This window comes from Myxine glutinosa, chromosome 6 (genome assembly GCF_964187855.1).
Source record: "Myxine glutinosa chromosome 6, kmMyxGlut1.1, whole genome shotgun sequence".
Taxonomy (NCBI): Eukaryota; Metazoa; Chordata; class Myxini; order Myxiniformes; family Myxinidae; genus Myxine; species Myxine glutinosa.
Genome location: NC_136266.1, coordinates 119,880,001 through 119,905,097, shown reverse-complemented (window position 1 = coordinate 119,905,097; position 25,097 = coordinate 119,880,001). Strand labels below are relative to the sequence as shown.

General features: G+C 46.2%; 1 protein-coding gene across 1 annotated transcript in view; it reads right to left on the bottom strand.

Moving 5' to 3' along the window:
* The window catches only part of PSMC6 (proteasome 26S subunit, ATPase 6), a 42,161-nt gene extending 18,576 nt beyond the window's left edge, over positions 1-23,585 (bottom strand). Inside the window, exons 1-5 of the mRNA XM_078780435.1 lie at positions 23,305-23,585; positions 12,861-12,940; positions 12,728-12,767; positions 8,731-8,783; positions 5,115-5,182 (exon numbers count right to left, since the gene is read on the bottom strand). Coding sequence (XP_078636561.1) covers positions 5,115-5,182; positions 8,731-8,783; positions 12,728-12,767; positions 12,861-12,940; positions 23,305-23,386 — 323 coding nt within the window. The 5' untranslated portion in view covers positions 23,387-23,585. The remainder of the gene's footprint in view (positions 1-5,114; positions 5,183-8,730; positions 8,784-12,727; positions 12,768-12,860; positions 12,941-23,304) is intronic.
* Positions 23,586-25,097: the final 1,512 nt, after the last annotated feature.

Below are 25,097 nucleotides of genomic sequence, written 5' to 3'. Positions count from 1 at the left end.
CATATTTACTTTGACGAACAGCGCGTTTGAGGAAAGCCGGTCCGGGCTCAGCTAGCCAGCCCGGCAAAGGTCGAACAGCACCAGAACGGCGCGAGTAACGAAACAGACGATCGTGAGGAGTTTGATTAGTAGCTGTGCATAATAAAGTCCTGATCGAGTTTAACGCCCCGTGCACCATCCAGGTCCATCGGTCCAGTCCTAGTCCGCGAGACTTAAGGCCCAGAGTAATGGCCTTCCATTAATGCCATTAAATCTTTCCACCTGACCGTTCGCCTGTGGCCTGTATGGGGTAGTATAGCTTGAAGCTATATTGCACTGGAGCAAAAAGGTCCTCACATCCTGGGACAGAAATACAGCACCTCGATCGGTGTGTACGTAAGCCGGATTCCTGAACATGGAGAACAAAATCTGCAGACACTGGATAACCGTCGCAGCGGACATATCATTGCATGGGAAAGCAAAAGGGAATCTGGAGAACTCATCAACTATCGTGAGGAGATAGCGAGAGCTATCCGATGCCGGAAGGCTCAGACTAGCAGGGAGACACGAAGCCGGTCGAGGCCCTTTAAAGTCTATTGCGAATCTCTCCCATGGCCGAGTAGCCTGAATCAGCGTACCCATCGGTGGTTTGTAGAAACAAGGTTTGAATTCAGCACAAACGGAACAAGTGCGACACAGCTGCCGAATGTCCTCAACAGAGTCGGGCAAATTATGACTGTGCACATAATGAGCAAAACGTGTCACTCCGGGATGGCACAACGTTTCATGAAGAACACGCAAATCCTCAAAGGAGGTGAGACTCACACACACCGAAGGACGCGATAATGCGTCTGCGGCGAGATTAGCCCGCCCTGGGCGATACCTAATAGTATAGCAAAAATCGGCTAGCTCTATCCGCCAGCGAGTGATCTTTACGTTCTTGATGCGTTGAGCATGACGCGTGTCGTACATGAAAGCGACGCTTTGCTGATCAGTAATGACCTCAAAACATTTGCCAAGCAGATAGGGTCTCCAACGCCTATTAGACTCAACGATGGCGTACGCTTCCTTCTCGACAGACGAATGACGTTTCTCCACGGGTCGCCCCCCTTGAGAGAGCGTGGCAGCTATCGCGTGGTCTGACGCATCGCTTTTCAAAACAAAGGGTTGACAGTCATCGATAGACGACACAGCGGCACCAGCTATGTTGGAATTCAGGCCATGGAAAGCGGCCTTGGCGGCATGACCCATGGGGAACACTTTGCAATCTACAAGCGGGCGGAGGTTTTCAGAAAAATTTTGAACCCACTTCGACTAATGTGCAAATAGTCCGAGGTCACGCTTCAACGAAGCGTGATCATGCGGTGGCGCCATGTCGAGCAAAGGTCGCAGCTGCTCCTTGTCTGGAGTGATAGTGCCCTGGGTCACGGTGTACAAAAGGAGATCTATCGTTCGGGCGGAATAGCGACATTTAGCCTCGTTCAGAGTTAGCCGATACGTGCGCGCAACCTGGAGGAAACGCTGCAAATTAGCATCATGATGGGCCTGATCGTACCCACAAACTGTTAGATTGCCGAGGTAAACAAAGACATCGGTTAAGTGTTCCTTAGCGATTATGTCATCTATGGCCCTTTGAAAGCATGCACCCCGTTTGTGACACCAAAAGGTAATCGAGTGAACTGGTACAACCTCTATCCGGATTCAAACCCGGTGTAGATGCGATCGGCCTCCGCAATAGGGATCTGATACGCGCTGCGGAGATCTAATGTGCTGTAGATCGAGTACTGTGCCACCTGCCGAACCAGGGAATCCAATCCCAGGAGTGGGTTGGCGTCCAATTGCGTAAACCGATTAATCGTCTGCGAGTAGTCGATTACCATGCGTTTGCGATGATTTTCTGTCTGGACTACCAGAACTTGAGCCCTCCAAGGCGATCGACTAGGTTTGATTATACCCTCCTTTAGAAGTCGGCTAGTTTCCTCCGCTATAAATTGTGTGTCAGCCTGCGAGTATCGTCGCGATTTAACGGCAACCGGGGTGCAGTCAGGAGTCAAATTTGGAAACAGCGTCAGGGGTTCAATTTCCATCCCGGCCAGAGCACACACAGAGAGAGTATTGAAACCTCCAAATTCCATTTCCAACCATCCATGTTGACGGAGAAAATTGTGGCCTTCGTAGTACTTCTGCACATAACGTTGGTAAAACCATTAAATGCACATCCGGAAACATGCGGCCATTGATCACTAGCTTCAGCCGGCATTCGCCTTTGGTACTCAGCCAAAGAGCTTGGGAAGCCATGAAAATCCTGCGCGTCGTCCCGGGAATCGGCCAGCCATGCTTCTGGACGAGCCGCAAGTCAACATAGCTATCAGTAGAGCCCGTGTCGATCAAGGCGTTGGCCATCTGTCCCTCAATCATGACTGGAATAACAGCGTTGGTTAACCCGGGTGGCCCTGTAGTTGTCAAAACATCCAGAGGTGGCGATTGAGACACGCGCGTGGGTGATGAAAGAGTTCCCGTCAAGGGCATGTGTGCGGCGCGAGGCCCGTGCGGGGAGATCCCAGTCAAGGGCGCGCGACGGCGCCTCGCAGGCTGAGTGTGGATCCTAGTCAAGGTCGCGTGAGATGCCGATTGTGCCCCGGACTGTGCGAAAAGCACGGCCAATGTCGGGCGAGTTCGCCGGCCCCGTGTCGATCGGCATACCTTTGAGAAATGACCTTTCCGTGAGCACGAATGGCACGTCGCTTCGCGCGTGGGGCAAGCTGTTCTCAAATGATTTCGATTTCCACAAAAATAGCACTTTGCGGTACCCCCGGCAGATGGGGTCGTGGCAGCAGCAGCGGTCACGCTCGGGCCCGAAGCCTCAAGAGTGTCCGTTGTCCCCGATTTCAGCGGAGGTTCAGCATCCGCTCGCTCCGCTGCCGGAGCCCTCTCCGGTCGCTCACCGGTTAGCCCCGCAGTGACGTACGGATGATCGTGACGATCGTATGCCTCCAATTGTCTCCGCGCCTCGTTGTAAACGAGCGCCGACTTATGGGCAGTCTCAAGAGTTAGATCGGTAGTTTCTAGCAATCTTTGACGTATCATCGGTGAGTGTACCCCGGAAACAAATGCATCTCTCATTAAATCATCACAGACTTGTTCATGGGATCTAGGTTCACCTGTACAGTCCTTCGCTAAACGGCGGAGATCCTGAACGAAGTGATCGATGGATTCCGAAGGGTCCTGCCGTCGTGAGGAGAGCAGGTACCGGGTGTAGACCGCGCTTCGAGTCTTGATGTAGATTCGGCGTAGTTCCGCTTCAGCAGTATCGTAGGTGACGCACTGAGAAATATACTGATAGACAGAATGGGACACGCGAGAGTTAAGCACTGCGAGCTTTGTCTCATCCGTGAGATCAGCTTGGGCTCCGAGGTAACTCGTCAGCAGTCGAAGCCAGTGCTGAAGCTGGGCAGCTGAGTCCGATGTTTGTGGATCCGCTCCGAAGATCGGGATGAGGATCAGCTTATGAGTCATCATTGTCGATCAAGACAAGAGCCGATTGATATTAATTGTTGTAAGAATCAGAGTTACAACATTGGCTCAGATCATGAGTTTAATATCAATCGATCCCTAACAATACCTGTAAAAAGAACCAGCGAACATCATATCAATATTCAGCATACATCTGAACTAGTAATGAGTTTACAGATGAGCACAAGCAAGCCGTAACAAAGTGGCGTACGTACCATCTATTTATGCACCAGCATAGCATACAGGAAATGTCTCAGGTATGATCATAGCGCCGAATGACCGAGTTCTTATAACAGCCGCGTAGCGGGCAAAAGACGCATGACACCTGGGTTCAGACGTTAGACAGAATTTCATGACAGTAAGGATGGAGACTGACGCAAGATGGTGGTGCACTCTCTGGTTGAAGACCTGGACGAAAAAAAATGGAATAATAAGGTCTCTGCAAGGCAGTTGAACATATTAGTGAAGCAAGCAACAAAGTAACTGAGGTGGTGCAGACTACCTGGATTTTAGAAGTTTCACAAGGAGGGGCTTCACAAACTGGAAGAACGAGTACACCTTGGAGATGTTGGGAAGGCTTGGAGGGCTGATAAATCAGAGGGAGATCATGCCCTCCCCCCCCCCCCCCCCCTACATGTTGTAAGGTTCATGGAAGAGCCATCTCACACACATGCAGACAGACACCAGACAACACATGACTGGACTTCAAACACAGCTGTTGACCATGGGACGTGTAATAAACTGGGTGCTGGTGCCGCAATCCGATGAGGGAGCTTTTCTCTCCAGAGTGTGTTGTGTGTTTAAGGAGAAATTTCCCTCCACCTCCCATGGGAGGCCAACCCATAGAGTTTATCAGCGTTCTTATTCTCCAAATTATCAGCGCCAATCGAGCAAGTACCATTTATAAATAAAAGACTTTGGTCCAATTCGTCCAGGGTCGGAATAGAACAACCAACCTCCCAGACTCAGCAGACGCTCCAACCACAACATCACCAAGTCTGGTATTATGTTTATTGGCGATGGCAAACGATGCAGATATATTGTGTTATCTGCACCGTTGTTATCAAGGGATCCCAAATAAAAAAATAGCACTTCAGCAGCTCGCTCATCCTAATGAACTAGTAAGAAAGCCAGTAATAAAATAAGAAAGCCAAAGGCTATCCGACATCCCTACTATAACGTCTTACACATATTTTGTACTTGTACTTACCGCAACTTTTTTGAAATACCAACTTCTTTCCTGGAAGTCCTTGCAGTGTCCTTGTGTTTTATACTTCTCCCACCCTCCCACACCCCTTCCCACGCCTCCTCCCCCCAAGCCCTATCCCTCCCACAGATCTCGCAATGTCCCTGCTCTCAAATGTTGTGTTTGTGTGCTTCCCCTTCTCTCCCCATCTTGTCTACCACTCCCCTTATTATGTTTTATGTGTCTGTTTGATTTTTTTGTGTAATAAATGTGAGCTCTTTCACGAGCCTCGATCCTGTGTACAAAAAAACAAATAAACCAACAAAAAAAAATATTGTTTGTCACAAGGTACATTATTACCTACAGTTATCTGAGGCTGAAGGAATAGCCTGCAAATTTATGATTAATCAAATTAATATGGCATGTTGGAATTTACCTCATAATGGTAAGAGTAGTCATGTCGAGCGCCACTCTTGTGCCGGCTTTCAACTTGCTTTTATCAAGCTACAGAAGGGCATAAAGACAGCAGAGTGAATGCAGTTAATTAGCTGTACACATTGTTTCAAAGTACACAAAATAAAATACGAACTAGAAAGAGCAATCAGAGATTGCAGCCCCTCACCAGGACATGGTTTTTGTGAGTTTGAAGGCTTTTGTGTTTAAACAAATATGGCGGCCAAACCACGTGACCGATGACTTTTCTTTTCTCCACCAATTTATCCATAGATGACGCTCAAGAAATTTCATCTAGATCGGATGAAGTTTTGTAATTGTCGAATGACGTCATAATGGAGGCAGCTATGACATCATTAACATATTTTATTCCCCATGGAAAGTTCTTTACAACGAGTCATGTCTCAATTCCTTTGATGCAGCGCTTTCGGAGATATAGAGGTGCAAAGTTTTTCTAAAATGGCGCCCGTACTTTGACGTCATAATTATAATTTTAAAATTATACAGGTGGAGTTACACCTATGGTGAAAATTTCCTGTGAATCGGACCAACGGTTGCAGAGAAAATAATATTTATTCTGTGCGGATAAACAGACAAACAAACAAACTGACTCAAATGCAATACCCTCTCCTCTGGCGAGGATAGTAATCGTTTTTCTATTCTAACAGAGGGCTCCAAAAAAAAGTTGAAAGTTGGATAGTGCACCCACGAATGTGATAATGTTGAACCCTGCGGTTAAAAAAATAAATAATAATAATCGCAAAACAAAACAAAATTCAGCTCAAAATCTGCAACTAGAAAAATTAATCTGTAATGTTCCTTCATTAAAAATGTTGTTCTTGGTGGTGGGAAAATGATTAATAAAATTCACCCATTTCACAACACAAATTAGTGTGCTTCATTACCATTACTTACAAACTTCTCTCCACCATACTACTGTGCATGCTCGTTGTTACTGCTGCCTACTCCTCTTTATTCTTTATGCTCCTGCTTCTCCTCCTTCTGCTCTTTTCCGTCTATGCACTCCTTCATTGTCTTCCATCAGATGGTACGGCAGCTCAGAGGTACAAAATTTGCATTATTGAATCTCTGTTTGATTCTCGACTTGAGTGCGAGCTGTCAGCCTTTGTTCTTTGCAGGCCAGGTGTTGCATCGATGAGTGTGCAGCCTTTGAGGGACATCAAGCTGTATCCATCCACTCGTATTCCTGGACATCATATGTCCCATGGTTCATTTCAAAGAGTAGGCCATTGTGTGCTGGTCCCCAAGCCAATTTCCTTACAGCTTCCTTGGTTACCTCTGGAAAGAGCAATTGCAAACCACCCAGTGTATTCTCCCGCCACCGACTACTTCAGCAGCTCCGACGCTCTGGAAAGAGCATGGCCAAGAATGGAAAGGATCGTTTGTTTATCGATATATATATATATATATATATATATATATATATATATATATATATATATATATATAGAGATGACTGTCTGCTCATCCGTTCACGGTTACGCTGATTGGCTGGTGTGTAGCTAGGACTAGGTGAATAATATATCGTATAGGCTTATTAAAAGCTGATATTTGAAATCTGATTGCATTTTTCCACAATCAGAATTAATGGCCTAAATAATTGTGTCGAAATGTAGAGTGAAATCGGAACTAAATTTGGAAAATGTGATTTAAAAAATAGCTTTTATCATAATCACCAAAAACGGGTCCAAAATTCACTTTTTCACTCTTAACCCTAGGATGCATGGCTCGAGGGCATTCTATGGGAATTTCAATGGCAGCCGGGTCCAGAGGGGGCGAAAGGGGAAAAGAGGAGGGGGGGGGGGGGGGAGAGGAGAGGAATACTTTTGCTAGCTTTTCCCGTCACTTGGGACGGGTACTCTTCCTAGTATAATTATATTGTAACTAGCCGAAACCCGTGGAACATCCACGGAAGGGAGAATGTGGTGTATGGATAGAGTGTACCATTATGGATGGCATAGGGGATTTGCTTGTCCGAGTAAGAGTTAGGAAGAAAGATGAGAATGAAGAGTGCGTATATGAACAACGTATTTATTGCAATCTACTTAAATGACAACGCCACGATATACTTTTGAAAAATTAATGGATTCGTAATAGGAATCGGCATAGCACCACTCTGGGATTGTCCACTCAGTGGACGGCTTGCTGTCGCCTTCGCCTGTCCAATCAGCGGACGGCTTGCTTCGCCTTCACCCAGCAGACGCCAATACGATGGCGTCGTAAGATGGCGTCGTATCGGCAGTTAATCGGATGCTTTTGGGCCCCAACGTCGGCTAATTCAGATTTTTCGAGTATGCCTGTACGTGATAAACAAAAAGCGCGGTTCGTAGATCGTAAATCCATTAGTGCCGTGGGCATCGGGTCACTGGGTGCGGCGTAAAAGGGATAACAAAGTCGAGTCCTTACGCTCTTATTATAGAGATGAAATTTTATTTTTAAGGGTTTATTAAAGGGATAATCAACAGATTAGTTATATCATAATTGCATGTTTAGAATAGGTGTACTGTAAACACCAACTTAGCTCTAGGATAGTGTGTAGCAAGGCCTTGTTTAGACCTCCATCCCTTTATATTGTTCTCTGGTAAATGTGCTTTATTTCTCATATATTAACAACCTTTTTCCTTTATTCCCACTGGCCTCACAAACAATATCCCTCTAGACGAGCACACAAAGTTCTCTTTTGAATGGACGTGCCCGACATCATACTTGAGCTGGTCAGCCAATGGGAATGCCTGATGATGTCACGCAAGGGATGGTTGTGAACTGAGGTTCTGAGGAGAAAATTCAGTTGAGAGCCTGGATGCTATCTCGGGTCCCAATGGTATATGCCGGGTCCGAATTGAAAACTAAGGGGATGAGGAGTGTGAGCTGCCTTCTCCCACCAGCACTCATTGCCAGAGCGTCGCTGGAGTTACTTAGACAGACCTCTCCCCCTCCAGATAGAAAGAAGAATCAGTTCCGGTAGTCTGGGGATACCAACAGAGTTCACCAGGCCTGGTCAGACACCTACTTCATGGCACGTCGTGTATAGAGGAATTTCAGCCTGTTTTTCCCATCCAAACTAGGCAAGGGCACCTCGCTTGGCTCTACCAAATCTAAACCAAGCCTCTTATTTATTTAACCATCCCTGCATCTTCTGACCCTTTTTCTCCCTCTGAGTGTCCGACACCTTGATAGATGCTGTTCTCAACAAGGATAGGCAAAGTACATTAACCTGACATTTAACCCAAGTCCGGGGGTTTCGCATCGCCTGTTAGGGAGATCGAGTCCATTACACTACTTTGCAATGGCTGCAGTTCATGAAGTTGTTTTGTAAAAGGCTCTTGCGTCTGGTTTTTTTTTTTTCAATTTCCTAAATATTTTACATACTGCATGCAGGCCATTTACAAGCGATTTATTTCTGCAAGTCAACACAAAAATCCTCAAAAAAGAGGGACAACAATCACCAAAATGGTTATCCAAATCCCGACTTATAAATGCACAGGAAAAAAAAGAAGTACTTTTCACACACAAACATCACAAAGCAACTTCAAGAATATTACGCAGTGGAATTGTAAAGTGTTTCATTTATGTTTTACCTGTCTCCTGCACCCCACCACATAGCGGGGTCCATTTGTTGCCTTAACAATAACTGTAGACAAAAAAAAGGAAAATTAGATTTCTGATTATATGATAACTACATACAATGTACAAACCACACCAATCATTAACTGATAGGAACACATGACTTTCAAAATGACGTATTCAGACCCAGAATGCTAGGCGTGCATGTGCAGAAATCCCAGGAAACGTCGTTCAAGGCATCATAAAGTAAATCGTATGCGGTAGATATGGATTGTTACTTAAAATGACTAACAAAAGCTGCTAAAATAAGCATAAAATACTTGGAAAAGTACCTTTAAAAAAGGGCGGTGTCTCTGCACAACAAAAGACTTGGAGAACATTCTCAGCTCGCCGAAGAAGCACCTGCCCGTACTGCTAACTCCCGACCATATGGGTCGGTGCAAGACCCTAGTGAACGGGCATGTGCTTATACAAACCCCCGACGGATCGTTACCAGTGAATGGACTGTGTAAATGGATTAGGTTCTGAACTGAACACCGATAGGAAGGAAATATCTGGGGTTTGTGAACGGTCAGGGTAAGTTTAAAATGATGATATTCACTATAAATCATGTTGTGAGGGGTAGGGAAGGAAGAGGGTCTGGTCTGAGCTACAGGAGCCGGTATAAATATTTTTTTGTTTAGTTCCGGGGCCACACGATAAATTGTACTCGATTTTTGCATCTATTTCTAAAGGTGTGTGTGTGTGTGTGTGTGTGTGTGTGTGTGTGTGTGTGTGTGTGTGTGTGTGCGTGCGTGTGTGCGTGCGTGTGTGTGTGTGTGTGTGTGTGTGTGTGTGTGTGTGATATCCACGGCTGATATTACAATGTACTAACTCTCTGATACTTGTCAATCACGTTGATAGGTATCAGAGAGTTAGTCTACTAAAGTAGACTAACTCTCTGATACCTGCCAATCAAGGTTATTTCTCCAAATCCGATATTTCCGTGAGTCCAATTATGGTTATGAATGAAAAATGAATGATCGTTTTAAGGCCATTTTCCCCGCTAGAGCGGGGGTTAGCGTGTGTGTGTGCGTGTGTGTGTGTGTGTGTGTGTGTGTGGTTAACATGTGTGTATGGTTAACAGAGCAATATAGAACAGAACAGTTATGGTTAACCATTTTGAAATGGCCACTCTTTTGTTGAAATGGTAAAATCATAATAAAATACGCAATTTGATGTCTGTCTGTCTAACTGATTTTTGACCACAATATATTTGATCGTTACTTATCCAATGTAGCTTTATCGTGCCATTTTTCCAAGACGGCTTTCAATAACAAAAGTAACTAGAACGGCACTCAGTAGAGAGTATACCTCTGCCAGATGAACAGTTTACGTTTTGTAGACCTCAGAGTAGACCAGAAAATCACAATACAGAATCACATTTAATCAAAATCAATCACAGGAATCACCATATGTCCAGTCTTTCATACCCTGATCTACCCCTCGTTTTTGGCCATATGAATCAATGGTGAAGAATCACTTAAAAATTATACTAGCCGGATCCGGATCTTCACCAAAATCTAATGGAATAGTCTGTCACACACCCAACTGGTCACAAAGTTTCGTCCAAATCCATCCATAACTTTTTGAGATATCCTGCAATGTATCGTTTTTTGCCCTATCTCCCAATGGTGAAGAATCACTTAAAAAAATTCTACTGGCCAGATCCGAATCTGGATCTTCACCAAAATCGAATAATTTCGTCCTTGTCACATACGCCACATCTCTGCCAAATTTCATCCGAAACCGGCCACAACTTTTTTGGTGGCGGAGGTAATAACAACACTAATGAAACAGCATATTATTAATGTTATTAGCGCTGAGGAAGCGCCTCTAGCGAATGACTTCCAGCCAGTGTAACGCAAATTCCTGTCACAGGAATTCTGAGATCATATAAGTGTGACGTGGCAGTTCCTGATTGGTTCGTGTTGGGGAACCCCTTCTCGCTGCCGACGTGACGTAAATTCGCGCACGCGCACTGGTGAAGCACGAGATTCGGCCCAAGGTTCTTATTATTATTATTATTATTTTTGTATACAAGATCGAGGCTCGAACCATGATCGAGGCTCGAAATTCCATGCCCGAACCTCAGCGCAATCCAAGAGGATTCACTTGTTACAAAACAATATTTATACTAATACTATCCTTTCTCCTACCGCAAGGGGTTTTTTTTCCCTGCTTGAACAAACAGTGTTAACGTGTATAAATTGCTTATCGCGCCGTTTACGTGGGAGCACCCCTACCAGAAGTTACAATATTAGAAACAAACACATATGATTACCTTTAGAAACAGTCGCTACTGCTGTTTAACAGTAACACTAAACTGAAAAGGGAAGAAACACGGGGTGTGTCCAGTCACAGGTCACATGACATATAATAATGTTATGTTAAGGTGCATAAATAAGTTACATTGCCGTTTTTACAAGGCCGCTATCCATCCTCCGCAATGGGTTTTTATTCCCCCTTGGACAAACGCCGTTAATTATATTATCAATGATCATGTCGTTTTTCCAAGGGCGTTTTTAATAACAAAAGTAAAAACAACAATAATGATAATAGCATAATATTAATGTTATTACAAAACAATATCCCCAACCCCCCCCCCCCCCCCCACCCCGATACCCTCACGGAAGTAAATTTTATTACAGGGAATTTAGAATGGGGAGGCATGGTCTGATCTTTTCAATGACCTGACATAATATAAGGTAATCGTAATAATAATTGGCAATAATAATAAAGTTACATGACTACCCCTGCCGCTCCCGTAGTTAGCGGTTGTACTAGTTATGTTTAAAAGACGATTTGAAATAATGGATTTTGCGCTGGAAATGGCAGGTTAAAAGTGCCCGCCAAGCAAAACCGCGTCAATGCAAACGCACACACAGCACATGCGCAAAAAGCCTTGTTTAGAATTTATACGTCATTTCAAAAGTCCTGTATTTAATAGTACTAGGGCATGCCCGTACTATATATATGCCCGTACTATATATCTATCTAAAATTATATCCCCCCCCCTCTATTTACATGAAATGGTTTGGTTCATTCGCAACGCCAAAGCGAACGGCGAACGGCTTGCGAGTACAGTGACAATCCCCCCCCTCTATTTACATGAATGGTTTGGTCCATTCGCAACGACCACAGAACCCCCCCCTCATGCAATGGTTTGGTCCAAAGCGAACGGCTTCCGGAGTTTGGTAAAGCAATCGCCATCGCGTGCACAAACGCGCAGGAAAGCGAATGAATCGCAAATTCGTTTTTATTAGTGATACGAATTGAATTGGGAGAAATTGGGAGATGAATGAATTGGGAGAAATAATGCGCATAAGAAATCGAATTACGTACCGTAATGGCGGTCAGCTCGTAACGCGCTCAGCTCCGCTCGTGCTCGTCTCACATCGGCCACGCCTACGCAACAAAGCGTTCTGTGATTGGCTGCCGGAAAGCGTGCTGCCGGACAGTCGTCACTGTCCGGAAGTTCGCAAATCGCAGTTAGGATGAATCGTTTTAATTTAATCGCAGTTTGAATTCGTTTTAAAACATAGTTTAACGGCAACATAGTTTTCCAACGTGAAATAAATGAATACGCTGTCAAATGTGCCGTCCGAGGCAGAGTCCGATCGCCACGTTCGGCACACGTGATAGCTCGCTGCTCTCTGATTGGTTGAAGCGTTTTTTGGACATATCTCGGTAAGTACTTGTCCGATTAATATGAAACCTTGAAAAGGCACATCCTCGGGTCCCCAGCAATATACCTGGCAAGTTTCAAGTATATCGGACCGGTAGTTGTCGAGAAACAGCGGTCACAGACACACAGACACACAGACACACAGACACACAGACACACAGACAGACACACAGACACACAGAGATTGCTGGAATTATAGATAGATAAAGACAAAGCAAAGGGATAAAAAGAGCTTCTGATATTGCTAACTTGGCAATGACAATAATGAACAAAAGCAAACTTACACTTGTCCTCTGTTAACTGCTTCAAAACTTCACCAACAATCTAAAACACAGAAGCAATAATCATTACAATGAGCAATATAGTACAAAAGATATCAATAATAATTGGTAGTTATAACTTACTATTGTAGCTCACCTGCCCAACACTCTGCAGTGCTTTCAGATCATTCTCGGACTTGTCGTACTGTTTTGTGAGATCTTTCAACTGTTCGCGTACTAAAAATGAGAAAACATGATTCGTCATGGTGGCATAATAACAACAACAACAACAACAACAACACTCGGTAAAAAGCATACCTCCACTGGGCTGAACAGTTTACGATTTGTATTCCACCGATAGGCCAGATCTGGATTTGGAGCTGAACGAAAATCTAAACGGCTTGTTCTTGTCACTTAGCAAAGTCATCCACCAGGTTTTATCACAACTCGTCTACTACTTTTTGAGATTTCTTATTATATATCGGTTTTGGCCTATCACTCAATGGTGAAGAATCCCTGGTGTTGGCTTAGCGGTTAGGGTGCCGGCTTGGGATCCTAGGATCCTGGGTTCGAATCCCGGTCGATTGCTGAATTAACGCCAGGGGGGTTGACTCAGCCTGTCATCCTTCCGAGGTCGGCAAATTGAGTACCAGCTTGCTGGGATGAATGATCCCGGTGTGTACCCTGGTTTAGAATAGGTACACCGTATCCCTGCGCATCGTAAGAGCGTGACCAAGGGTTGGCGTCAGGAAAGGCATCCGGCCATAAAAAGAAAACATTGCCTCAAACAGGGAACCATGATCGTCATGGGGCCCGCAAGGCTAACCCCCGCTCTAGCGGGGAAAATGGCCTTAAAACGATCATTCATTCATTCACTCAATGGTGAAGAATCACTTTAAATTTCTCATATCCGGATCTTCACCACAATCTAATCATTTCGCCCTTGTCACACACACAACCTGTCCAAAACTTTTTGAGATATCCTGCTCACAGACAGACAGGACAGGGGTGAAAACATAACCTCCGCCCAACATCTATGGCAAAGGTAAAACGTATAAAACAGCATTTCCAGGTTCACAGGACAGATACTGAAGATCAAGAACAACAGACCGACAATGAAATATTGTGGATTAAAGCACCATCAAGATCCATATGTAACAGGTTACTAACTAGGGAGCCCAGGGCATAACTAATATTTAATAATCGGAATATATGACACTTCCAATGTGATGACAATGCTGTAGTTCCCGTCATGAAATTCTGTCTAACGTCTGAACCCAGGTGTCATGCATCTTTTGCCCGCTACGCGGCCGCGATAAAAACTCGGTCATTCAGCGCTATGATCATACCTGAGACATTAACTGTATGCTATACAACAACACAACAACATGCATTTTAAGGCCATTTTCCCTGCTAGAGCGGGGGTTAGCCTTGCGGTCCCCATGACAAGATTCTCCATTTTGCCCTATTTTCTGCATCTCTCCTTGTAAAACCCTTGCCCGCATTTCTTCTTCCACCATCTTTAGCCAAGTCTTTCTCGGTCTTCCCCGTCCTCTACTTCCTTCCGCATTCATTTCCATCACTCTTCTCAACCAGTCACTTTCATCCTTCCTCAACACATGACCAAACCATCTCAACCTGTTCCTCTTCACAGCATCAATCACAGGCTCTATTCCCATCATCTTTCGCAATTTATCATTCGTCTTCCTCTCTCTCAACGATACTCCGCACATCCACTGAACCATTCGTATTTCCACCCTTTCCAGCGTTCTTTGCTGCTCCACATTCATGACCCATGTCTCGCTCCCATAAATCATAACACTTCTCACACATGCAGCATACACCTTTCCCTTCAGCTTCAACGACACTCCCCTCCTCATCAGCATGCCACTCAGTTCCCGAAACTTCTTCCATGCACATCTCACTCTAGCAACCATTGCCGAGTCTGATCCACCTTCTCCATTCAGCATGTCTCCGAGGTAGCAAAATGTTTTCACACCTTCCAGCTTCACGCAGTCTCCAAGTTCCAACTCAACATTTCCTCCATCTGCAGCTCCCTCAGTGCACACCTTACATTTGAATGTAGCTGCCACACTGGTTAATGACCCTCTCAGACCACTACATTTTTGATGAACCCACTCAGCGCACATTGTACATTGAATGGATTTCACTCCGACACCCTTCCTGCACACAGCACATGGCCACTTCCCAGTTCTTTCCACCTCACCACATGCTTTACCACTTGCCATCACCTTCGTCTTTCCTATATTCACCTTCAGACCTTTTGTCTCCATACATTCCTTCCACTTGTTCATCTTTTCCTTCAGTCCATCCATACTTTCCGCAATCAACACCAGATCATCTGCATACAACAACTCCCACAGTAGACCCTCCTTTACGTTCTGAGCCAGCACCTCCATCACAGCTACAAATAGTAGTGGACTTATTACCGACCCCTGATGCACTCCCACCTTCACCTCAAACTCACCACTGTTCCCGTCCTTCGTCCTTACAGCTGTGCGCGGTCTTTTGTACATTGTCATCACAACTCTGATCAACCATTCCTCCACTTCTAACTTCCTCAATGCCCATGTCAATACTTCGGTGGAACCCTATCGAATGCTTTCTCCAGATCAACAAACCCAAGAAACAACTTCTTCCTCTTCTCCATGTACTTCTCCTGCAACTGCCTCACAATGAAAAGTGCGTCTGTCGTTCCTCTTCCTGGCATAAATCCAAACTGCATTTCATCGATCTTCACCTTCTTCCTTATCCTCCTCTCCAACACCCTTTCCAATACCTTCATTCCATGCTCCAATAACTTTATCGCTCGGTATGAGCCACACTCCAGACCTTGTATAGAGGGAAGAGGGTACTCAGTTCCCAATCCACTGGAATGCGACCTTCTTTCACCACCAGATTACAGATCTCTGCCATTCTATTCACACCCCAACTTCCTGCTGCCTTCAACATATCTCCCACAACTCCTGTCGGCCCTCCCGCTTTTCTACTCTTCATTGCTTTTATCGCTTCCTCAACTTCCTTCTCAGTTATCTTCTCTGCCGGTCCTAAAACTGGGTTACTCTCTATGTTGCCATCCCATTCATTCTCTGTATTCAACAGCATTTCCATATATCTTTTCCATCTTCCTTTAATTCCATCTGGGTCCACAACGATTTGTCCCACTTCATCCTTCAAGCAACTCACCCCCATCACATCACACCTCTCTTTCGCTATCTGCTTTGCAATCCTGAATACCGCTCTCTGACCCTCTTCCGAATCCAAGCGTTCTCTGAACATTTTCCTACATGCCTCCTGCGCCTTTGCTACCTCTTTCTTTGCAGCCTTCTTGGCTGCCTTATAACTTTCATGCTCTGCTTTTTCTGCTCCCGTACCCTTTGCCTTCTGCCACTCCTTGAACTTCTTCCTCTTCTCGTCAATCCTCTTTCCTACTTCATCATCCCACCACCATGTTTTCAAGTGCCTCGGTGGTCCTTTTGTCCATCCACATACCTCACCAACGGCTCCCAACAGACTATCTTTCATTGACATCCAACCACGTTCAAGCTCAACCACATCATCCTCTACCCTACTCAGCCTCTCTTTTAATGCCTCCCTTACTGTCACCTCTTTCAACCTCCACACCTTCATTCTCGATTGGTACTTCACCCGCCGAGCTCTCCTCGCACCTTTCACCCTTATGCCACAGACAACCAAGTGGTGCTGTGAAACAGCCTCCTCCCCCGGGATCACCTTTGTGTCCCGGAGGTGCCTCCTATCTCACCGACGCACCATCAGGTAGTCAACGGTTGTCGTCGACCCACCTGACGTGTATGTAACAAGCTTATTATCCCCTTTCTGGAACTGAGTATTACAAATCAACAAATCAGCTCCATCAGCAAACTCCAAAATCCTTTCACCTTCTCCATTTCTCACACCATATCCGTAACCTCCATGAACTCCTTCAAAACCGTCCATCCTCCTTCCCACATGTCCATTTAGGTCTCCTCCTACCACAACTTCCTCATCTTTCACATCTTCCATCAGCTTCTCTATCGCACATCAGAACATACCCTTCTCTTCATCGCTCCGACCAACCTGCGGAGCATATCCCGAGATGACGTTCACCAAGAGCTTTCCAATCATCATTTTCACCATCATCAACCTATCACTCACTCGAGTCACACTCACCACACTGTCTACAAACTCCTGAGAAAACAGGACACCAACACCATTCATGCCCTCCGAGCACCCTTGCCACACAAACTTGTATTTCTGTTCCTGCCTACCCTTCACCATTCTCACACCACTTCCCTTCCATCTCGTCTCTTGCACACAACATATGTCCACTCTTCTTCTGATCAATACTTTTTTTTTTGTGCACAGAATCGAGGACAAATTTCACAAACAAATCAAACAGCCAAACAAAATATATAAAAGGTGGGAGCAGTAGACAAGATGGGGAGAGAAGGGGAAGCACACAAACACAACATTTGAGAGCAGGGACATCGGGAGATGTGTAGGAGGGAGAGGGCTTGGGGGGAGGAGGCGTGGGAAGGGGGGGGGGGGGGTGCGAGAAGTATAAATCACAAGGACACCATGGACTTCCAGGACAGAAGTTGGTATTTCAAAAAAGTGGATTTGGGGTGAAATTAGCGGGGGAAGAAAAGATCAAGGTTTTGGATGGGGGAAGATAAGAGATGGTGGTGAACAGCTGTTTTAAAGACCTGGAGGGAGGAGTGGGATTGAAGAGAGTGAGGGAGTTTGTTCCAGAGGCGGGATAAAAGAGGAATGAAGGAGTGAAGGTGAGCAGAGAGTCTTGATTTTGGCAGTTTAACCATAAGAGGGTTGCAGGCAGATCTTGTGTGACATGTCGGAATATTTGGGGGACAGAGCTCAGAGAGAGCTGGGGGGGGGGGGGGCAAGGCCGGAGAGGAGTCGGTAGAAGACGGAAAGACCACCAACCTGCCTGCGGTGAGTGAGTGAGTGAAAGGCCCTCGGAGCTGGCTTCATCGCGGGAGATTCCGATGATTCTGAACGCTTTGGTTTCAAGAGCGTGAAGACGAGCTAGGTGTGACGCAGGAGCACCAGCCCAGAGGGGAGAGCAGTATTCCATTGAGCTGCGGATGAAAGCCTTGTATGTGGTGAGGAGCTCAGGTGTGCCAACGAAGGACTTCGCACGACGGAGGATGCCCAGTCGGCGACTGGCTTTGGAGGCCAGATTTGAAATGTGGTTTTCCCAGGAAAGATCATGGCAGATAGTGAGACCCAAAAGCTTGAGTGACAGAACTTCTTGGAGAGGATTATTATTTATTCAGAAAGTGGATGGGAGGGTTGTCCAGTCGGTCTTTTCGGAGAGACATCGTAAGATTCTGAGATTTGTCATGATTGAAAGACATGTTCCACTTGTTTGCCCAGTCTGTGATTTTGTCCAGGTCTGCAGAGAGTGAGGAGGCTGCAGACTGCCGATCTGAGGTATGAGGAATGGAGCGACATAGAGTAGTCATCAGCAAAGAGATAGAGAGGATTTTCAAGAGAGTCAGAGAGATCATTGATGAAGACCAGAAAAAGCACAGAGCCCAGAACACTGCCTTGGGGAACTCCAGCCTGAACAGGAAGAGGAGATGAGAGAAACCCATTCAGGGCCACACGTTGACTACGACAAGAGAGGAAGACCGCCAGCTATGCATGGAGATTTCCATAGATACCAAAGGAGGAGAGTTTGGTGAGCAGAGCGGGGTGCCAGACCGTATCGAAGGCACGTGATATGTCAAGGGAGACAGCTCTAATTTCCTGTTTGGCATCGAGAACCTCCATCCATTGTTGAGAAAGCAGAAGCAGCATGTCCAGAGTAGAGTGACCAGGTCTGAAACCAAATTGATGATCAGAGATTAAGCCATTGGAGAAGAGGAAAGATTTCATATCCGAAGCAATGATGGATTCCATGACCTTGCTGATAATTGGGAGAAGGCCGATTGGTCTGTAGTTGCTTGGATCTGCTTTTGCACCTTTTTTGTGCAAAGCGGTGATGTTGGCTGATTTCCAAGCAGATGGCAGATGACCTTGAGCAAAAGAGAGGGTGAAGAGAACAGAGAGAGGGAGTGAAAGAGCGGAAGAACAGGATTTTAGGACCCGTGGGCTGATGCCGTCAGGTCCAGTTGCAGAATCAGAGTCGAGGGTTGACAGAAACTTTTCCACCTTGTCAGGAGGAAAGGACACAGAGTCCAGGAGCAGCTGGGTATGACTGGGTATGGTGGGTACAGAGAAGGATGGGTTTGGGACACAAGATTTAGAGGCAAACACAGAGTTGAGGCATTCAGCTTTTTCACGTGCGGAGTCAGCCGTGTAGCCGTTTGAGGTGAGGGAGGGGATGGAGGGGGAACAAACACCAGAAACAGATTTGACCAGACGCCACCAGGATTTGGAAGAGGGAGACAGATAAGAGAGTTCGGTCTTGAGAATGGAGAGATATTGTTTCCTGGCTCTCCTGAGGGTGGACACACACTTATTTCGGGCTTTGTGAAAGGAAATGAGATTTCCTTCCATTGGATTTGCTTTCCAGGAGACAAAGGCAAGTTGTTTCTGGGCAACAGCCTCACCACAAGTACCATGGACGGGAGAAGGGGTATGACAACTGAAGACGAGATGTGATAAATCTGTGCATGAGAGAGAGCAATTTACTTTGGAAGAATTCCCAGGATGAGTTGATGTCAGAGGCGGTAGAGATGGGAGACCAGTCCAGATGATTGATGGCTGTTTGAAGACCGTGCCAGTTGGCCTGAATGAAATGCCAGACTCGTCGACGCTGAGGAGGCTCTCTGAGAATGGTCAGAGAGATGTCCACTTTAACAAGCACATGATCAGATGAGCCGATTGGAGCAGAAGAAGAGCAGCAGACATTTTCAGGGAAGTTAGTCATAACCAGGTCCAGAAGAGAAGAAGCTCCGTCGACTGAGATCCGGGTCGGGAAATTGCCAGATTGTGTCAGTCCCCGTGAGTTGCAGAAGTCCTTTGCTGAGGAGCCATGGCTGGTGAGAGAGGTACCCACACCCAGTCAACTGGCATGGTGACAATTGAAATCACCACATATGGGGAAGAGAGAGTTGGGACGGGTAGATAGAAGTTGGTCCATAGAATCAGACAGCGAGATGTAGATGGAGTCATCACTGTTTGGTGGACGGTACAACACACATATGATCAAAAGGTGGGAGCGAAGGGGAAGCCGTAGCCAAAGGTGTTCCTGGGGGTGAGGTGGAGAGAGGGCAGTGCAGGGCGAGTGAGGAAGAGAGTTTTTTTGTCAAGATAGCAACCCCACCTCCAGGACGAGGCTCAGGTCTATCATACCGGAGGAGTGGGTAACCTGGGAGAGATACCAAGGAATCAGAGACATCATGAAGGAGGAAAGTTTCTGTTAAGCAGATCACGTCTGGATTTTCAGAAGCAACCTGTATGGAGAGATCAGTCAAGTTTGAGCGAAGGCCCCGGATGTTTGAGGTTCATACCGTTAATGAAGAGGAAGGGGGAGCATCGGATACAGAACAGGGGGGGGGGGGGGGAGGGGTAGGGTAAGATGTGGAAGAGGAGGAAGTGGTAGGGAGAACTGTTGAAGGTGTGTCAGAGATTTCAGAATAGCAAGGAGAAAGGGAAGAATGGGGCGGACAAAAGGTTTGATGGTGATTGGGTGAGGGACAGAGAGGTGTTATTTGAGGAGGGGGAAGAGCGAGGCAGAAGGTTGGGGGAGATGAAGGTGAAAGTTGGAAGGGGGAAGAAGCGGAGAGGACGCTTTGAGGAGGAGGGGTGAGAGGGGAGTCTAGGAGGGGAGGAGTGTGGGGGGAGTTTAGGAGGGAAGGGGCAAGGGGGAAGATTTGAAAGAGATGGGTGATGGGGAAGATTTGGAGGGGAGGGGCAAGGGGGAAGATTTGAAAGAGATGGGTGATGGGGAAGATTTGGAGGTGAGGGGCAAGGGGGTAGATTTGGAGGGGAGGGGTGATGGGGAAGTTTTGGAGGGAAGGGGTGATGGGGAAGATTTGGAGGGGAGGGGTGAGATTGGATTTTTAGAAAGTGTACGATTAATGGGAAACGAACATTTATTGCAAAATGAGTTTCTTGTGACCTTCGAGTCAAAAATACGTTTGAGGACGCTGAAGGAGGGGTGGTGTGCAGGAGAGTTTCGGGAATGTAGAAAAGAGGAACTGTAAGAGATGGAATTTTTTTTTGGAATGAATAGATTTGGTGAGCAAGTCGAAAGCATCCTTTTATAGAAGAACTTCCACCACTTCTCTTGATCTCCCTGTCATTGTCCCTACATTCCATGTCCCAAAACTCAGAAACCGATCTCCACTTTGGGCTGTACCCTGCCCATATGTAGTTGTAATTGTCATGGTTCCCTTTTTGAGGCAATGTTTTCATGGCCGGATGCCCTTCCTGACGCCAACACTCTTAGTTGCCTCTTACGACACGCAGGGATACGGTGTACCTATTCTAACCAGGGTACACACCGTACAAACCGGTCCAAGTCATTGTCATTCATGTAAAAGCACAAGGATGGCCGAGTCGTCCTCCCAAATACATTACACATACAAGCTCCTCCACAAGCTTGAGATCACCATTGATAACAAAGAAAAGGTTTGTTTACACTGCACATTGAGCAGCTAAGATGGCCAGGCGTACAGAATGTAAACGCAACACTTTCGAAGGTGATATCCTCAGTGAGCAGAAGCACTCGGAGCCCTCAAGCATGTCGTGCAAACGAGCCTCAGGAAGCAGGAAAGGAGGCCTCAAGCACGTCATGCAAACGAGCCTCAGGAAGCAGGAAAGGTGGGGCTCAAGCACGTCGTGCATACGAGCCTCAGGAAGGCGGAAAGGAGGCCTCAAGCACGTCGTGCAAACGAGCCTCAGGAAGCAGGAAAGGTGGGGCTCAAGCACGTCGTGCAAACGAGCCTCAGGAAGCAGGAAAGGAGGCCTCAAGCACGTCGTGCAAACAAGCCTCAGGAAGCAGGAAAGGAGGCCTCAAGCACGTCGTGCAAACGATCCTCAGGAAGCAGGAAAGGAGGCCTCAAGCACGTCGTGCAAACGAGCCTCAGGAAGCAGGAAAGGAGGCCTCAAGCACGTCGTGCAAACGATCCTCAGGAAGTAGGAAAGGAGGCCTCAAGCACGTCATGCAAACGAGCCTCAGGAAGCAGGAATACAAATGAAAATAAAAACTGAAAAATAAATGTGTAGTTTGTGGCACTTTGCTCGAATCGGCTCTTGAATCTCGTCACGAATCATCAAAGCCCCATCGCGTCCTTGGCGGCAAGACCAACTAGATGTAGATGATATGGTGCATAACTAGATTGTACGTACCGCCACTTTGTTATGGCTTGCTTGTGCTCATATGTAAACTCATTACTAGTTCAGATGCATGCTGAATATTGATATGATGTTCGCTGGTTCTCTTTACAGGTATTGTTAGGGATGGAATGATATTAAACTCATGATCTGAGCCAATGTTGTAACTCTGATTCTTACAACAGTTACAATGCCTGGAATGGAAAATGGGAGGGGGGGGGGGGGGGGAGGGAGGAGGTGAGGCGAGTGGGTCGGGGAAATCAAAACTCCACCATATCTATTACATAAATAACAGATGACATCAAGATGGGACAAACAACTGGTTTCGTTCATGAACAGTTTGCAGAGAAACCACATGCTCAAATCCCTCATGTTACGTTCATGTCCTACTTCCCTTGTCCTGGGTGTAACGCATGTACATACATGCTTGTGAACCAGTGGTAAAGGATAACTAATTAACACCAACACAAACAAACAAACAAACAAACAAACACACACACACACACACACACACACACACACACACACACACACACACACACACACACACACACACACACACACACACACACACACACACACACACACACACACACACACACACACACACACACACACACACACACACACACCCGGCGTTTCATCATACTCAGTGCACAGAGACCACCCTCTGCATTCAATCGGATTATTTAAATAACTAAAAATCGAGTAAGAAGTCCAGTAAGCCCAGTAAGGACTTGAGTAAGTCCAGTGTTGGAGGTGGAAAGGGAGGCGGGGGTAGTTCGGGGTTTGGGGGTGACAGGGGAGAAGAGGAAGCATTACATTGCAGAGAGAGGATATTATTGCCATGTCACGATTGAAGGTTCCATTGACAAAAGACCTAAAACTTTCGATCATCATCGAATCGTCTGTCGACGTCTGTCGATCATCTAATCCTGTACGACAACAATTCTTGTCTTGAGGATAAAACTGGAATCATTTAAATTTATCAAAGCCGATGAATGAAATTTGAAATCGTTCCTCGACATAAACTCAAAAACCGTAAGGCCTACAAGTCAACATGAAATACACAAGCGACAAGGCCTATGGAGTAACCAACCAAGTGCAGTTACACTACACCGCGTCTATTTATTACGAACACCTCCGTTGAGGGAAAATGATCAATGACACAGCATCGGCCACTCGTCACATCCACAGGCACACGAAGCAAGCCCTGAGAACACGCAACGACGAACACGGACAACCTCATGTGAGGCACAACCAGCACGTACACTCCTTGAGACGACCATCCACTTCCTTGTGCTCCAGCAGCTTCTTGCGATAATCTTGCAATGCCTTGTCCCTTTCCGCCATGGCGCCGGTTCTAACTTCCGAGTCAGGGGTTAAATGGCAAAGTGTCAAAGACTATCTTTCCTGCCTTCCAAGTAATTTGGCCACGGATACTTAAGGCAAATATAAAGAGGATAAATTTGACGATTCAAAACGCAGGGCTCATAGGTAGGTAGAAGGTAACTAAACGTCCCTCAAAGAAAAAAACACAAATGTCGAGAATACTAGCGCGAACTATCACAACATGGCCAACATACAGCGAACAAAAGTTGGAAAATAAAATGCCAACGCTTTTTAAGTTGAGATGGAGGACAGGAGAGAAATGTATGTTAATAATTACAGAAACATTCCAATTCACCGATGTATTCAAGTAATCCGATAACACAGGCATTAACAATCCTGCTCTTAATGTTATGTTAACAACAAGCGGCAAAGAAGGAAAGATTTCCAAAATATAAGGGAAATCAAAACAATAGGAACCACACAGCATGAAGAAGGAAGTATCAGTGTTGAGACTGTTGGGGATCTCGGATGGACGTTAAACTGGGCGACCCGTCTGAAAGCATTCGTGAGAAGCATGAGCAGTAGGGGCTTCAATGAAACAAAACCTGTCATTGATAAATACATCATTAAATAACCTCACACTCACATACATGTTGTTGTGGGAATGGTGATAGTGGGTAACAGGTGTAAAGTAGACTCGTATAAGTATTTAGCATAAGTGTGTGGCATATGTGTGAAAATGATAGGGCATGTGTCGAAGTTTGTTCAAGAGCTGATAAATCTGACCCCTCCACACCGTAATGTGTCTAAAAAGCTTCCCTCCGTCTCTCCCTTGTTAAGCCTTTAAAGGCCCTTTAAAGCCCTTTAAAGTTCCCTTTGTAATCTGTCTATGCGTGTTTTATAAATCAATTATCAGCTCCACAAGCCCCTCCACTCCCCCTAAGGAAGGAGAAAGTGAGGCCTTGTGACCATGTGCTAAGGTAAGGGCTGCACCCGTGCTGCACCCGTGCTGCCAACCACCCAAATCCACTTGAAACTGCTCATAACCGCAGATGTGGAAAGAAGCTATAGGAGGCTGAAAGGAGCAAATGAGCGCAATGTCGAGAAATAGTGAAAAGCCGATAGGCGGAGCCAAAACAGGGCATCGAGTGGGGACATTGCAGAGAGAGGAGTTGAGAGAGATGGTCCGACAAGACAGAGCAGTCCAGCAGTTGGGCAGTGCAGAGCGGACAGTTGTGTTGAGTCCCACAGAGCCTAGCAACTTGAATGCGGCTGACGCCAGGAGAGAACAAACGACGCCATACAAGCGTGCAACGACGCCATACAAGTGTGTAACGATGCCATACAAGAGTGTACAACGCCATACGAGCATGCAACGACGCCATACGAGTATGCAATGACGCCATACGAGTGTGTAACGACACCATACGAACGTGTAACGATGCCATACGAGCGTGTAACGACGCCATATGAGCGTGGAACAACACCATACAAGCGTGTAACACCATACAAGCATGTAATGACGCCATAGAAGCGTGAAACGATGCCATACAAGCTTGTAACTACGCCATACATGCGTGCAACGACGCCATGCAAGCATGTGTCTGTCTGTGCGTGCGATGGAGCCCGGATATGCAGCCACAAAATACGTCTTTTTCGCTTGCAAGAACTGTTTCTTTTGCCACCAGCCCACACGCCACACCAACCCCACACAAGCCTCGCAGAGGACTAG